Raw genomic sequence first — 16,998 nt, forward strand, 5'->3', positions numbered from 1 at the left:
AGGAAATATTGAATAATTTTTTGAACTTAACTCTAATGCGTAACATTAAGCATTATCTACCTTCTTGAGTCTCCATGCAAACGAAAATATTAAAGGGTTTAGGCCTAGTCCACCACGCTGGCCTAGTGCAGGTTGGTGGACCCCAACACAAGCAAGCTTGTTCTGAGAGAGTTATCGGGTAAGTGGTTAACCCGACTGTCAGATGTTTTCACGTGTGGTTTAGTAGTATCGTAAACAGTACATGGATGTTTTCAAGCTGCCCGAAGGCCTTTGATCAGGCTCTACAACTGCTGCTGAACATGATGACACACTTATTTTTGTAACAAAGCGGCTAATAATCTCATAGCTTCTAAAACTCATTGACCATAGGTAGGCCCTCAGACGCAAACAAACGATGTCGTCAATATTACCCAAACAGAGGCATATTAGATCATTATTTTTGAGCCATTCCCGCGTCGATACAGCCTCCCACGCAGGCTTTACTTGGAGAATTCCACAAAGACATTCGCAATGATTTAGTTTATGTATCTTTGACCATAATGGGTTAACCATACGGACAAATCGACGATGTAGGAAGGGATAAGTCGGTAGAATGGTTAATATATATGTACATAAAATCAATAAATGGTTTCAATCGACAGAGCTATGTATATATATGTTACGGGAAATAAGATAAGTGAGAGCACTATGAATAGTGGCTGGTCTGTAGTCAGAATGGCCGATTCCATTGGACAATGCAAATGCAAATAAAACAACGGTCGAATGGCGTAGTGGTTAGTTGCCCTGACTGCTATGCCGAAGGTCCCGGGTTCGATTCCCGGCTGGGGCAGATATTTGTTTAAAGATAAATATTTGTACTCGGGTCTTGAGTGTTGATATTTATATATTTAATATGTATCTATATATGTATTTGTGTAGATATATCAGCTGTCCGATATCCATAACACAGGCTCTGTCTAGCTTGGGGTCGGATGGCCGTGTGTGAGATATCCCTACAATATATATTTTTTTAAAACAGCATATTATGTACATTCAATACATATTATTCTGACGAGTGTAATCCCCGGCTACTGCCAATATCCCAAGGACACGTCAGCGCCAATTTGTTCACCACGGTGACAAATCCTAGTCTACCTCTTTAGCTGTTTGTCAAGTCTCCGACACATGAAGAGGAAGGGGTAAACTTTGCTATGTCACGTCATTTACAATTTGTTCTTGCCTTAGATTAACAATATACGAACAGGATGATGTGTCACAAACAACAAAGCAAAAAAAAACTGTACGCGTTTTGTTTACTATGAAACTGTTTTATGTTCAACCAAAATTGACGACCGAATGGCGTAGTGGTTAGTGACCCTGACTACTGAGCCGATGGTCCCGGGTTCGATTCCCGGCTGGGGTAGATATTTGTTTAAACACAGATATTTGTTCTGGGGTCTGGGATGTGCCCGTAAAATGGTAATAGGCCCGCCCCCTATTACATTGGGACTAACATAACAATCTGGCGAAAAGTGGGTGCAGCAATGCACCTCTGCCTACCCCGCAAGGGAGTACAGTAGTACAAGGCGTGAGTGCGTGTTTTATGTTCAACCCTATGACAACCATTGCACCAATGAATAAAGTCACAAATCTTCATACCGAAGTAATTCAAAATAAGAGCTCAGTGGCAGAAGCTGAGTGTTATTTGTCCAGACGTTTCTTTCGCACTGACACTCCATCTTGGACGTATTAAAATATCGAAGGTTCTTGCACATTGTGAGTTTAACATAATATTTCAATTTCCATATCAAAGGTAGCGCGGTTATGTAGCCTGAACGAGTGAGCACATACAACACATAACGTATAGCCAATAATTATTCCCAAGTCGGTTAAGCTAAGCCGTTTTTCATGTAAATACTCGGTAATTACGAGGAGCTAAAGGGCTGTGTGTAAATACCTGAATTATTTCGCCCACACAAAGATCTTTACAATGTGAAGGGTTCCGTAGCACATTTACAGACAGTTTTACCTGTCTTATAGCATTGCTTATCAAAACTGATATAATTTGTATGTATGTATCAGGTATCTTTCTGACAGATAAACGTTGCTGCTTTGCTAATGTGTAGTTAGTGGTAAAGCTGATCATTATAACTAGAATTAGTTTAAACGATAAATCCATGTAATTAAACTTTTTACTGTACCAAAGTACATTTATGAACCAAGGCCCAGTTTCTGACTTGAGTAAAGTTGGCGTCGGGAATTGACCCCGCATCTCTGGTGTGAAAAGCGGGTGCTTACCCGACTGAGCTACCACCGCTCAATCCATAATACTAAAATCATTTATTAAATAAAATACAAAATTTATCAAACATTTAACATACAATCCACCCTCGCTTCGTCAAAAATAAAATACAAAAAAATAAAACCAACAAACAAACAAAACACAACTTACTTAACTAAATAAACCACCCCAGGACGCACCCGACCCAAAAGTCCCCATAACGCTAGAGATCAATAATTACATTTTGTTTAAAAATTTAGTACGGAACCCGTTAAAAAACCAGACTCTACGTTTAAAATACCTGCGTACGATATTATGTTATGAACAAATGAAGCGATTCTTATTTAATCGTCAAGTTCACCTCAAGTCTCTCATAAGTAGGTCAATCGCATTACTGTTGTCTGTCCGTGTGTCTGTCATTATGATAATTCCTATTGTAGGGAACCGTTTGAAGTTATTTGTAAGGATAAGTAAGTAGGTAGGAATGTAGGTACTTCTGTGTTACACATAGGTAACCTACATAATTTATATTTGTGTTACACATATTGTGTGGAATAAAAACAAATTAATAATAAATAATAATAAATAAATAAATATGTGGGGACATCTCACACACGGCCATCCGACCCCAAGCTAGGCAGAACCTGTGTTATGGGTGTCGGATAGCTGATATATCTACACAAATACATAGATAGATAGATAGTAAATATAAATATCAACACCCAAGACCCGAGTACAAATATCTATCTTTTAAACAAATATCTGCCCCAGCCGGGAATCGAACCCGGGACCTTTGGCATAGCAGTCAGGGCCACTAACCACTACGCCATTCGACCGTCAATTAATGCATGTAAAATTAATGCATCAGTACCATAACATTTGGGTTACTATCATCATAGAATAACAAGTACTGTACATCATCCTTGCTACGAACAGTAATTTCTTCCAGAAAACTGCAACCTAGCCTTAAGTTGTTTTTATACTAGATGTAATTTGCTGTAGATAATGATTTGATGACACTCCGATTGATGATTTCATCACAAAATACACTCACAGGCAATAAAAAAGTTCCAAGCACAAAATACCTACCAACCCTAGACGACCAAAATTTTTAAAAATATTTCATTTAAAATTTGAACAAAATATTATGATGCTCTGTTAAATATACGTACTTCAATGTTGCAGAAAGCGTTTATTAAGCTAGTCTTTTCCGTTTAGGAGTAATTTGGTGCTTTTCTCAGTGGAACCTTTTCATTGCCCGTGAGGGTAGAAATACGTTATAATAATAACCGCAATTAAACGACTCGTACAAATATTTTGAACCATAAAACATAAATTATGTAAAATAGAATTTGTAATTTCCCAGTGGACATAAATTCCCTTCACATTCTAACACATTACTGAAGGAATTCGCCTCTAAAGCGGGAATTCTGTCAGAAACAAGTGACTGACGCACTGTTTCAGGAGGGTTACTTTATACTGCCGAAAAACGAACGAGAGGTGACGTGCAATCGGCACGTTTAATACAACGAGATAGAGTCGTGGCTCGCGCAGCAGCGCTCCGAAACTTCAGTGCCCATACTTCAGCGCCCACTTCCTCATTGCCTAGGTCGTAAACCAGATCTAGACTGGGCGACAGATCTATCTGCGTTTAGGTCTCAGTGTTTACACCATAAATAGACAGGGGTCAATGACTTGGCTCGAAATGTTTATTAGTTTCCGAAGCGGGCGAACGCGATCGTGAAAAAGTTAACCATTTCACGATGAAATTGTTTTCTTTCTTTAATCTTCACTATACTTATTTATTTACACACACATTGTAACATAAAAGGTACACAAAATCCAAATAATAATTTAACATTTAGCTCTCATTTTTACCCGACTGCCGAAGGAGAAGGGAATGTTTTTCATACTTCTCTCTAACATTCCCTTTCATACATTCATCAACGAAATCATTCTATCCACAAATACAATAGGTAGGTCTAACCTAGTAGACTACTAAATGTAGAATCTAATGACTACTAAATGTAGACCTAATCCAACAAAATAATTGTATTATTAACATCTTATAGCTCAATGATCTTTCCAAAGCTAGCTATACAGGCGTAGCTACTACCACACTAACACCGGTTAGCAACCATCAGCCTAACACCGAACACCGACATGGCTGGTCACGATTTGATAATTAATTTACAATAGTTTGTATGCATCACGCACTAGCTGCCATTGACGCCGTGAACCCTGCAGCAATGACCTTACACTTGAAACCACACTAACTTGACTTTGAGAGGTATGATTCTATTCTGATAGGGGGCGAAGTTCCTTTACGTGGCTCTCTCGAGTGGAACCTTTGTACATATCCCCTTTAATTTAGTTCAGCCAGCCCAGCTCCCGAGTAAACTGGAGCAGCAAGCCTGGTTGTTTCAGTAGCTGAAGTAGGCGAGAGATGTAAAATCCTAACTTCCTAACTAATATTATAAATGCGAAAGTAACTGTGTCTGTCTGTCTGTTACTATTTCACGCCAAAACTACTAGACGGATTTAAATGAAATTTGGTATACATACGGTCTAGACCCTGGGAAAGAACATAGGCTACTTTTTATCCCGGAATTCCCACGGGAAAACTATTTAAGGCGAAGCGAAGCGCGCGGGAACAGCTAACTAACTATATATTCAGAGGTACTAGAAGAACTATTAGTACCACTGGAATTACTTGTCTAAGCAAGGGAAGCACCAGCATGATTATTATGTAACGAAACTGACCAGGTTCAGATTCTAATATGTTTGAAATCAATGGTCGGTATAAAGTTAAATACCGCATTTATCTTTGCGTTATTACAGGGTTTTTTTTCGCGAATTTTTTTAAAGTTGTAAAACAAAAGATATTTGGACTGACCTCCTGAGTGAGTCACCTCTTTTAGAGTTTATACTTTTAAAACAGCCTGTATATCGCTTCATTTTTGATAAATATTTTTGGGTCTATGTCATTGGCAGAACTCAGAACTCACAACAACAGTCATCGTCATTAAGAATATTGGTCTAAATTGCGCTAACTGTACCTACTCGTATCGACATAAGCCTGATTGCGAATTACAATCAAGAGATGTGGAGAATCTTTAATTGATTAGTTTTCAAATATTAAAAATGTAGCTTGCATCATTATTTGCGTCATTTCAATCGGCTAAGAGGAGAAATTATTATTTTTTTAAAACAACGTAGTTATTCATATTATTATAGTTATTCATATTATAAGAATTCATCATTATGATTTCTGTAAATGAATTCGTTCAACATTTCCCTAAATATACATTTTTATATTAACATTTTAACATGCAGCATACATATGGAGGATATAGGTATTCTATGCAATAAGATTAGGATGAAATTAAGTCTATTTTTATTCGTTCAATCAAAACTAAAATAAAACTTGGGCAGAACAATACCTATAGTATAGGATTAAATGAAATTCGAACAGGAATGCTTTTTTATGCACGCTTGAAACAAAATCTAATTGATGCTGAGTCATCGTCAACTGGTCCGAAGTACTCCGAAGATAAAGGAAATCAATCAATTACAGCATCAATTCATTGTCTACTGATGATGAACATTCCAGTGCAGCACCAACATAAAACGGAATTAGTTAATCGGTCCAATTTTCCGCTCTGCTATTTTATTTAAGTATTTCTAGCGATCTTCGTGGTCTGAGAAGCGGATCTATAATACCTAAATACTAAAGAGTGTAGTTCATCCTAACTTCCTAACTAATATTATAAATGCGAAAGTAACTGTGTCTGTCTGTTACTCTTTCACACCAAAACTACTGAACGGATTTGAATGAAATTTGGTAAACATATGGTCTAGACAGGACATAGGCTAGTTTTTATCAAGGAATTCCCACGGGAAAACTTTTTAAGGCGAAGCGAAGCTCGCGGGAACGGCTAGTATTCAATATTTTATTATTTAAATATATGCCAATGGGAATATCGTTAATGCCAGTATGTTCCGGAAGATCTAATAGAATTTGCAATTTTTGCCGCTTAGCAACAAGTCTACCAAACTCACGTTAAAAATATAAATAAAAAAATAAAAATATAAATAAAAAGTATCTAGATCACATAAGCAGTCTTTGGTTACCACCAAAGACTGCTTATGTGATCTAGATATTATTGTAATTACAGAAGCAAACCTAAAACATAGTGAACTATGTATGTACAATATAAAAGGTTATGATATTAATAGTTGTACTAGAGCTGGTCGAACTGGTGGGGGTGTGTTAGTATACACTCATGTTGACCTATGTGCTCAGCCTTACTTATGTCCAATTCAATTTAAAACTGCTGAAGTGGTCATTGTTACAGTGGGTCAAAGTGCAAATTTAACTTTCATAATATCAATATACAGGCCGCCAAGAATAAATAAACAATCAAAAATTTTACACTTTATATCAGAACTCAATACACTTCTGCAACATTTGCCTAAATCAAGCAAAGTAATATTGTGTGGGGACATCAATATAAACCTATTGGACCGGTCTGACTCCAAAACATTAAAGTATGAAAACTTATTGTCTGACTATGGATTCACTAAATGTATCAGTGATGTTACTAGAAGAGAAATATGTAATGGGGTTATTGTTGAGTCATGTATTGATCATATATTTGTGCGTGCACCCACATTTGAAATCAAATCTGCAGTAATACTTCATAAAATTTCAGATCATTATTGTACGGCTGTGGCACTGGAGTCTCTCAATACACATGGTGATGTGCCGAGCGGGTCAACCGGCGCCGCCGGTGCCGCTCCTCCATACCGTGCCGGTGAGTCCGGGAGCGCTCGACGGAGCCGGCGTCGCCGCTCGGCCCGCTCGACGCGCCCCGCCCCCACTGCCCCCAGCTCAGGTACCCAACGCCCTGTATTAGATAATAAAAAAGTGCGAGATGCTCTGTTAGAAACAGATTTCTCTCAACTAATTCATATAGAATGTCCATTAAAATTATATAACGAAACTATAAAGCTATTTAAAAGTGTATATGATAAAAACTCTAAAATTAAAATTATAACTAGTAGTAATAGAGATAATAAGAGTTGGGTAACAGAAAATATGAAAGTTATGTTATTAGAGAGAGACAAACTATTTTTAATCTGGTTGAATGATAAGAAAAACATGCAAAAAAGACTTAATTATACTAAATACAGAAATAAATGTCAAAAAACATTCTTTAAGAAGAGATGTGAATTTGAACGACAAAGTATTATTGATTGTAAGAAAGATAGTCGCAAAGTATGGGAAAAAATTAATGCAATGTTAGGAAATGTCAAAAAGTCACCCGATGATATTATTTTAAAACATTTAAAGCATTTAGGTACTAATTCTAATATATCAACTAGTTTTGCAGATACTTTTAAAGATGAAATTGAACAGATAAGACATAATTGTGATACTAAGTTCCTGTCCAGAGAGAATTATGTAAAAGAAGCACCTATCTCTATGAGATGGCAACCGGTAACAAGTAAAGATGTGTATAAGATAATTCGTAACATGAGTGTAAGAAAATCAGCAGGTAGCGATCTCATAAGAATGTGTGATTTAAAATGTATTATAGATAAAATAAGCCCCATAATTGCTAAACTTACCAACCTCTGTGTGATCCATTCTAAGTTCCCTGAACGTTTAAAAGAAGCTATTCTACGCCCCATATTTAAAAAAGGTGATCACAAATTAACTACTAACTATAGACCCATCGCCATTTTGTCAAGCATAGAGAAAGTCATTGAAAAATGTATTGTGAACCAATTAGGCTCATTCTTAAGCAATAACAACATCTTGGACCCTAATCAACATGGTTTCCAGAGAGGCAGAAGTACTGGAACTCTTTTAACTAACTTTACAGACAATATTAATACACATCTCAATAACAAACAATTTATTGTAGCAATATTTTTTGATTTCAAGAAAGCGTTCGACACCCTCGATCACGAGATGCTGCTTCGCGCCATGGGGGAGTGCGGGGTGAGGGGGCCAATGAACGAGTGGTTCCGAGACTACCTCACCTCGCGCTCTTACCGCGTGCGTGTGGCGGACTCGCTCAGCGAGCCGCGGGGCGTGCGCTGCGGGGTGCCGCAGGGCTCGGCGGCCGGGCCCGTGTGCTACCTGATGCTGGTCAACAGCCTGTGCCGGGTGCTGCGGCACTGCTCGGCGTACATGTTTGCGGATGACCTGTGCGCGTTCCTCGCGGGCCGTGATATGGCCGAGGTCCAGCGTCTTGTGCAAGAGGACGTAGATAACGTAATTAAATGGTCACACGATAATGGAATAATAATTAATGCAGATAAAACCAAAATGTTAGTCATTCACTCACCGTATGCTTTATTATCAAATAACACTTGTAATATAATAACACATTCGTACGAATGTTTTCATAGAATGCAAAATCACTGCACGTGTGGGTCTATAGAACGAGTCGAACAAGTCACTTACCTTGGTATGCAAATAGATGAGAACTTCGGATGGATCAAACATGTAGATTATGTTATGAACAAATTAAGAATTTTGTTAAGTAAATTCTATCAACTAAGCTTTAAAGTACCTAGAAGTATATTGAAATGTCTTTATCTAGCCCTGGTTGACAGTATAATTGGTTATTCTCTGCACTGTTATGGACTTACATTCAAAACTCATATTGAAAAGATAGAAAAAATGCAAATAAAATTCTTAAAATTAATTATAGATAAAAAGACAAAAGCTAAATGTAACCACGATTATAGAATCCTTTTTGAAACATGTAACATTTTACCAGCAAGCCTTAAGCATAAATATCTCCTCCTTGTAAACAGCCATGGTAGTGAAGAACATAAAATACCTATCCAGCATACTTGCGGCACAAGAGGGGCTGTGCAAGGAAGGTACCAAATACCATATACAAATAATTATTTTGGTGGAAGAATGCTCTGTAAACAAATACCCAAATTATATAATGAATTACCGGTAAGTATTAAAAATGAGAAAAAATTATCTTTATTTAAAACATTATTAAAAAAACATTTACTTAAAACTTATTACGATACTTAAAACTTATTATGATTGAGAGTGGTGCCTTCCTTGCACTGCTCACTTGACACAGTCAATATATTGTGTATTTTGTTAATTTTTAAATAACAGCTTAATTAAAATGTCACCGTTTGCCCACAGTCAAACCAAAAATATTGGTTTTGTGGGAATTCTTCTGTACCCTATGTATCACTGCAATGTTTATAAATAAATAAATAATAAATAAAAAATAAAGCTATTCATTAAAAAAACGTCCAAAATCTTATGCAAAGTTCAATAAATCCTAAAACGTAGGTTCACTGACTTCCCGCCTCCTCAGGTAACAAATAAAGGTTTCCAAAGTCAGTGGACAAGGAATATTTTGGGCAATAGCTGTAAATCTTCTTAACGATCCAGCCTCAATTTTTATCGCTATGATGTCATTAGAAATATGAAATGCCTGCACAAGCTCAATTTACTTAATAAGTGCGACCTCACCACTATATTGTTTAATAATAATATCTCAAAAAAAAAAAAAAACACGCACTCACGCCTTGTACTAATGTACTCCCTAGGGGGGTAGGCAGAGGTGCATTGCTGCACCCACTTTTCGCCAGAGTGTTATGTTAGTCCCAATGTAATAGGGGGCGGGCCTATTGCCATTTTACGGGCACATCCAAGACCCGAGAACAAATATCTGTGTTTAAACAAATATCTGCCCCAGCCGGGAATCGAACCCGGGACCATCGGCTCAGTAGTCAGGGTCACTAACCACTACGCCATTCGGTCGTCTCGTCGAATAATATCTCAAAAATTCACGAAGTTTTTTTGTAAAGTAAAGTTGAAGCTGACTCACCAAACTCTTACAATCTCAAACTTGTTGCAAACCATCTATTGTCTCAGAACTGAATACTCACGTTACATATAAGGAAAGGGGAAAAACCACGTAACTCCAATAAAAAGGTAAAATCGAAGCCGACGTGGGAAAACTCGTACGCACTTAGATATTAGTTAACTTATTAAGTCTTATTATAATTATATACCTTCTAGTCAGAGCACCATAAATACGAATGATATGTAGTGAATAGGTAGAACATAAGATCTACTGGAAACTGCATCTAAAATTATTGGGAACTGGATAGCGGACTGTATAATCTAATTTAAAGGGGAAAATTATACGAAAACACGGGTTTTGTTGTCAAGAAAAACGTATGTAATGAAAGATAATATTGACGGCTGAAGGAATGATAAATAAATACAAATTCAAATTATTATGTAAAAAGGAAATCAAAGTATAAAAAGGTCGAGATATATAAAAGGTTGAGGTTCCACAACAAACTTCCCCCCGTGTGCGACATTAGTGGCACACAAACTGCTGTTAATTGTGGAAGCTCAGTTGGTGAGAGAAGTTACTAGATGTGGGAAATAATTATGTTGGATGTGGAGTATAATGGGAAAAAAAGACGTACCTACCTAAACAAAAAAAAGAACAAAACAAAATAAGACGAATTTAACATGTCAATACGGTAGACAAAACAAAACAAGACGAATTTGACATGTCAATACGGAAGAAAACTAAATTAAGTATTATAATAATAAAAACAATACAATTATCGGATGGCAACGAAATGGAGAATGTACATAATGATAGTATGACGAAGGATGGGCCGCGGCCGGTTCTTAAATGTTGTTTCTTAAAGTTTGACTAGTTTTCTTGTGGGTCTGCGAAGTATGAAGCCCTTTGCACAGACATCGACTACCCGGACGACTCCATCTTTTCCGGGGTAGGTGGCCACGACTCTTCCTTTAGGCCAAACCCCTCTTGGGAGGGTGTGATCTGCGATGATAACCACATCACCAACTACGAAAGTTGTAGGGGCAGTCGGGATGGGAACTCTATGTTGGAGGGTCGGTAAGTATTCACGTACCCATCTGCTCCAGAAGTGATCTGCAAGCCTCAGGGCTTTTTTCCATTCCAGTCTTCGCGATAGGTCGGTATCATCAAGCATCGGTATGGTTAGGTGAGATGAGGAGCCAATCAGAAAATGGAATGGGGTGATAGCTTCCTCATCATTGGGATTTGTCGACACATGTGTGAGAGGCCTAGAGTTGACGATCGCTTCGGCTTCGGTTAGGAACGTTACGTACGTTTCTTCTTTCGGCGCTCGTTGCAGCAGTGTGGTTGATAGTGCCGTTTTAACACTTCTAACTAATCTTTCCCATGCACCTCCAAACGTGGGCGCGTTAGCCGGGATAAATTTCCATGTTATGCCTCTATTTGCGGCGAAGTCGAAAATTTGTGATCCGTAAAATTCTTTCAATTGCTTAGCAGCTCCTACAAAATTTGTTCCGTTATCTGAATACACAATTTTTGGTGTTCCTCTGCGCGCGATGAAACGACGAAGAGCCATCATGGCAGAATCAGTTGAAATGGTGTTCACAATTTCGAGGTGAACCGCTCGTGTCGTCAGGCAGGTGAACAGCGCTACCCACATTTTCTCTTTGCGACGTCCAACAGTGATATCAGTCGGGCCGAAGTAGTCGAGCCCACTACAAGTGAATGGACGTTCATGGTGGGTAAGTCGTTCTGGTGGCAGATCTGCAGTTGGAGGGATGCTTGGGAGGGTTTTTCTCACTTGGCAAAAGCGACAGGTACTTGCTAGTCTTCGAACCGTGCTTCTTAAGTGGACTATCCAATATGTCTGCCTTAATTCATTTACCACGGTTTCGTTATTGGCATGCCCTAATCTTTTGTGAACGTGATGTACTGAGAGCCGAACTGCTTCGTGTCTTCCATCGAGAATAATCGGGGTTTTCATTTCGTCTGCAATGCCTTGGGCAAATTTGATTCTCCCGTTATTTCGGAGTATGTGGTCTGTCCCTAAGTATGGTGTTAAATTCTTCAAACGACTAGTTTTTGGAACTAGCTTCCCTTCAATGATGTTCTTCAGTTCTTCGCTAAAGCTTTCGAGCTGCGATCTTTGCAGTACGTGTTTTTCAGCTACTTTTAAGTCGGACGCGGTGAGATGGGGCAATGTTGATGAGGGGTGTGTGTTAACATTTATTTTCAATGGTGGTGACTGATGTTCTATTGATGATCGGATTTTGGAATTTTGCCCAAGTTTGAACTGAATTAAGGTTTTCCAAAACGCGGCTATCTGATGAGCCCTTGCGGTCGCTCTTAGCAATCGTGTCCACTCACTAAACCGTGTGGGGTTCGCGGCAACTGGGTGTATGAAGGGAAGAAGGTCTGTATTCAGGATGTTGACAGTGGCCGATGCCCCCTTCACTTCAAGGTCTGTGAGCGGGATATCGACATTGGTAGGCTCTACAGGCCAGTTGGTCTCTGCGTTAAGGAAAAACTGCGGACCCGTAAACCATCTATGAGTTTCGTTAAAGTTAATAGTTTTTGCTCTGGTTGCGTCATCTGCCACGTTAACTTTGGTCGGTAGCCACCTCCAGTTGACTGGTTTAGTATTTTCTAGAATTTCCCCTAAGCGGTGTGCAACGAATGGTTTAAAGTTTCGGGCGTCGCTCCTAATCCAATGTAGAACGGTCATAGAATCTGTCCAGCAAAAGGTTTGTGTGGGTTTCTGCCTATGTTGTTCCTTAATACTAATAACGATTCTAGAAGCTATTAGTGCAGCTTGCAATTCAAGACGAGGTATAGATACCGGTTTGAGTGGCGATACCCTGGCTTTGCTTGTTATAAGCGCGGTTTTAACGGAACCGTCTTTAAATACGTACCTAAAATATGCCACGCAAGCGTACGCCAATTCGCTCGCGTCGGCAAATACGTGGAGCTCCCTACTTACGTCAGCATCTGAACTGTTTACGCCGTACCAACGGGGGATGCGTAGTGTATCAATTGAAGCGAGCTCTTCGAACCACTCCAACCACGGCTGACATAAATTGTCTGGTAGTAGTGCGTCCCAATCAATATTTGGGTGACGCCATAATTGTTGGAAGAGGATGCGGCCTTTAACTATTAAGGGCGTTAACAGTCCTAGCGGGTCGTAAACCCTCATTAGATGTGACAACAGTTTGCGTTTTGTTAGTTTACTGATAGGTTCTCCGCCCAATCCTGTACGGAAACCTAACAAGTCAGGTTGAGGAAGCCAAGCTACGCCTAAAGTGCGAATTACATTATTCTGAGAATTGCATAACTCTACCTCAGTCGGTTGGGCAGCTCTTAACGATTCGGGTAACAATTTTAAAGCCTCGCTGTCGTTTGAAATCCAGCCTCTCATTTCAAAACAAGCTGCTGCGTGTATGGACACGATTTCTAATGCGATGCGGGAAGCGCTACGTACGTCATCCTGGCTACCTACATAATCATCCATGTAATGGTCCTGTAAAATGGCGTTTACCGCTTCAGGATAACGAGTCTTAAATTCTAAGGCGTTTTTATTTTTAATAAATTGCGCCGTAAATGGGCTTGAGCATGCGCCAAAAATAACGGAAGTCATTCTTAGTTCCTTTATGTTTGAATTCTCTGTCCAAAGGAAGCGGAGTGCATCACGATCCTGTGGTCGGATGCGTACTTGTGGAAACATTTCCTTAATGTCGGCTGTGAGACCGATACGTCCCTCTCTAAATCGAAACAACACTCCTAAGAGGGGTTGTAGTAGGTCTGGCCCCGGGAGTAGAAGCGAGTTCAAGCTGACTCCATATGTCTTACAAGCAGCGTCGTTAACAACGCGTAATTTCTTTTTTTGTGGGTGGTAAACACCAAAATGTGGAGTGTACCATCGTATTGGTTCGTGCGGTGGCATCTTTTGATACACTTCGTGGTACGTAGATGGTTCGCATGTTTCTGCGTAACCTTTTTCCAGTAGGCCGTTTATGTATGTCGTGTAAGCGTCGGCGAAAGTTTGGTCTTTTTTCATAAGTTTATCTAAACCTTTTAACCTATTAAGAGCTTGATAATAGCTATCTGGTGTGTGCTCGATATCATTTCGCCAAATCATGCCTACCTCAAATCGGCCGGTTGTTGGGAGACGGCGTGCCGTGGACTCTAAAATATGAATGGCTCGCTCCTCTGCGTCCGTTAATTTAACTTGTTTGGTTATTCCCAACGAGTCCAATTTATATTGAGTTTTAACGAGGGACTCTAGCTCCGAGTTGTCACTGTGTTTTTTGTGGGTGTTTGTGTGAAAGATATTATGCTGGGCAACTAAGTTGGTAACGTTACGGCTTGACATAGAACCATATAGTGTCCAACCTAAAGCAGTACGACATGCTACTGGTTCCCCAGCAGATCCAATACGATGTTCGTGGGTAATGAGTAAATTCCAATCGCACGCTCCTATGAGCACTGTTGGTTTCGCATCGGAATATGATATCTTGTCTGCTATGTCGGATAGGTGTTTATACATTAGAACGTCTGTTAGTTGTATTGTTTGGTTACGGAGATTTAATTTTTCCATGCTCTTGGCATTGTTGATTTTGTAGCTGTCGTTGGCGTATTTACCTCTTATGTCGAAGCTGACATACTCGACTTGGACATCTATCCTCATACCTCCTATTCCTTGTACGCTAATTTGTTCCGGGCGCCCTTCGGCTTGGTCAATGACAGTAGCTGTACTCCCATCGTCTAACATAGCGAAGGTGTCGTAGCTACCCTTTGGTCCACTAATAGTTACTGGGATAATTTTTAATAGAGTTTGTCTTCGTTCACATGATGTGTTGATAGCTGTGTTGATCGTGTCGACCACTGTGTTGTTTGACGGTTCGTCTACTGTAGCTGGTAAGGGCTGTGGACATGTTACGTTGACTGTGTTGTTCGCTATTTGACCTGACGTTTCCTGCCTATGTAGCATCGGGTCGTGGTTCCTACTGCATGAGTCAACTCCACATTTTAGGTTCGGTGAACATTCTCTCCACGTGTGTGGATGGCTCTTTAGGCACCTATAACACACTCTGTATCTTGTTACCCACGCCCACTTGTCATTGATTGGCAATTCACTAAACGGTGTGCATTCCCTAATATCGTGTTTATTGTTACAATATACGCATTGTGTTTTTTTTGCGTTACTAGTTGTGGCTAAGACGTTTTCCTCGCGCCTGTGTGAAGCACCCTTAAATCTAATTTGGTCCTGCGGTAGAATGGGATTATAGCTGGCTAGCGAACCAAACTTCACATGTTTTACTAATTCTATTTCCAAAAAATCTGATAACGCGACCAGTTTTTTATTAGAGTTGCGAGAATGGGCGTAGTCAAACCATTTTTCTAATAAGATAGGGGTTAATTTAGTTAAAACCGTTTGATAAAGTTCCGGTGAAATCAAATAATCGTGTTGGTCGAGTGCTCTTAAAGTAGCAACGCAGTTTTGTAGTTTAGTTACGAGATTAGGTAAATCCTTTAAATCGTAGGTAAGTTTAGGTGACATTTTTAAACATGTTACCTGTTGGTTAACTATTATTTCCGGTCTCGCAAACCTCTGTTCCAGTGCGTTGATTACTTCCTGAGGGTTGAGGGTTGTCGCCAGCAGGGTCGCGGTGCATTCCTTGGCGGCGCCGCGGAGTGCTGCCTGCAGTCGAGATATGTTATCTATAGGGGAGAACGAATCTTCAGTATATTGATAGATACGTTTAAATTGTAACCATTCTAAAGCATTCCCATTGTAGGTAGGAAGATTAGTGTTCGGTTTTTGTTTGTTACAAGCTAGAGCTTTAGCGGCAGTGGCGGTGTCGCCGATTGCTCTGACCATAGTCGCAAGGTCTACGGAATCGACGTTGTAAAGGTTGGGTTTGGGTGTGGGTTGGGGCAGGGGTTTGGTGGCGTCCATATTTTTATTCGCGCCTATGATCGGGCTACGGTATGGTGTGGCAGGGTTGAGGGTGTTATATGGTGCAGTAGAAGGTAGGGGTTGGTTAACATCCAACCATTCCTCCACTCGGTCGATGGAGACAACCGAGCGAGCCTGAGAGTGATGACTGCCGCTACGTTGGCTGTCGAACCTGGCCTCGATGGCCATCATCTCCGCTTCGCATTCAAGCTTTTCCACCTCGGCCTCTCGCTCAGCTAAGGCGCGCTCCCTTTCCAAGGCCTTTCGCTTGAACTCGGCCTGAACGGACAATCTTTGTGCCAGAACTGTGGAGCGCGAGCTACGGTGGGAGCTGGCTACGCTCATAATATGGTGGGATTTGGTACTTACATTTTCTCGACTTGTACCTACGGATGGTTGTGTTATTTCCATGTCGGGGTTCTGCGCTTGGTCACACACTGAATCCTTTGCGCGGCTCCGGGTTATCATAATCAGATCACTTATAACTTACTGCGTTACATAATATTTCGGTATGGAAACCTGAAAACACTCTGTGGGAAACTGGGGGAAAATCTGGAAACGGGGAAAACAAAGGGGAAAAGAAACTAGTTAATCGTAAATGGTTTTCGCGGCTCGATATGACCACTTTATTGGGAACTGGATAGCGGACTGTATAATCTAATTTAAAGGGGAAAATTATACGAAAACACGGGTTTTGTTGTCAAGAAAAACGTATGTAATGAAAGATAATATTGACGGCTGAAGGAATGATAAATAAATACAAATTCAAATTATTATGTAAAAAGGAAATCAAAGTATAAAAAGGTCGAGATATATAAAAGGTTGAGGTTCCACAACAAAAATGGTGCATCCAGAATAATAACTCTGATATGGATTTTTTCTTCTGGCTGCAAGTCACTGAATCCATACAAATCACAGGG

At 39.8% G+C, this 16,998-nt stretch overlaps 2 protein-coding genes across 2 annotated transcripts; one reads left to right on the forward strand and one right to left on the reverse strand.

Annotated features, from left to right (window-relative positions):
• The first annotated feature begins 6,393 nt into the window (after window positions 1-6,393).
• Window positions 6,394-9,406, forward strand: LOC125490055. Its single transcript, XM_048628070.1, has one exon. The coding sequence runs from the start codon at window positions 6,468-6,470 to the stop codon at window positions 9,327-9,329; it is 2,862 nt and encodes a 953-aa protein (XP_048484027.1). The 5' UTR covers window positions 6,394-6,467; the 3' UTR covers window positions 9,330-9,406.
• Window positions 9,407-14,400: 4,994 nt separating this feature from the next.
• LOC125490070 lies at window positions 14,401-16,553 on the reverse strand. The gene is made up of 3 exons (XM_048628099.1): window positions 16,448-16,553; window positions 14,698-15,820; window positions 14,401-14,417 (listed from the first exon to the last, which is right to left on the reverse strand). The coding sequence occupies exons 1-3, from the start codon at window positions 16,544-16,546 to the stop codon at window positions 14,401-14,403; spliced, it is 1,239 nt and encodes a 412-aa protein (XP_048484056.1). The 5' UTR covers window positions 16,547-16,553.
• Between the last annotated feature and the right edge of the window lie 445 nt (window positions 16,554-16,998).

Source organism: Plutella xylostella, chromosome 20 (genome assembly GCF_932276165.1).
Source record: "Plutella xylostella chromosome 20, ilPluXylo3.1, whole genome shotgun sequence".
Taxonomy (NCBI): domain Eukaryota; kingdom Metazoa; phylum Arthropoda; class Insecta; order Lepidoptera; family Plutellidae; genus Plutella; species Plutella xylostella.

Coding starts and splice junctions, on each gene's coding strand:
- LOC125490070 (XM_048628099.1), bottom strand. CDS start 16,546: ATGATAACCCGGAGCCGCGCAAAGGATTCAGTGTGTGACCAAGCGCAG. Junction 15,821..16,447: donor TAGGTACAAGTCGAGAAAAT/GTAAGTACCAAA, acceptor TCTCGACTGCAG/GCAGCACTCCGCGGCGCCGC.
- LOC125490055 (XM_048628070.1), top strand. CDS start 6,468: ATGTACAATATAAAAGGTTATGATATTAATAGTTGTACTAGAGCTGGT.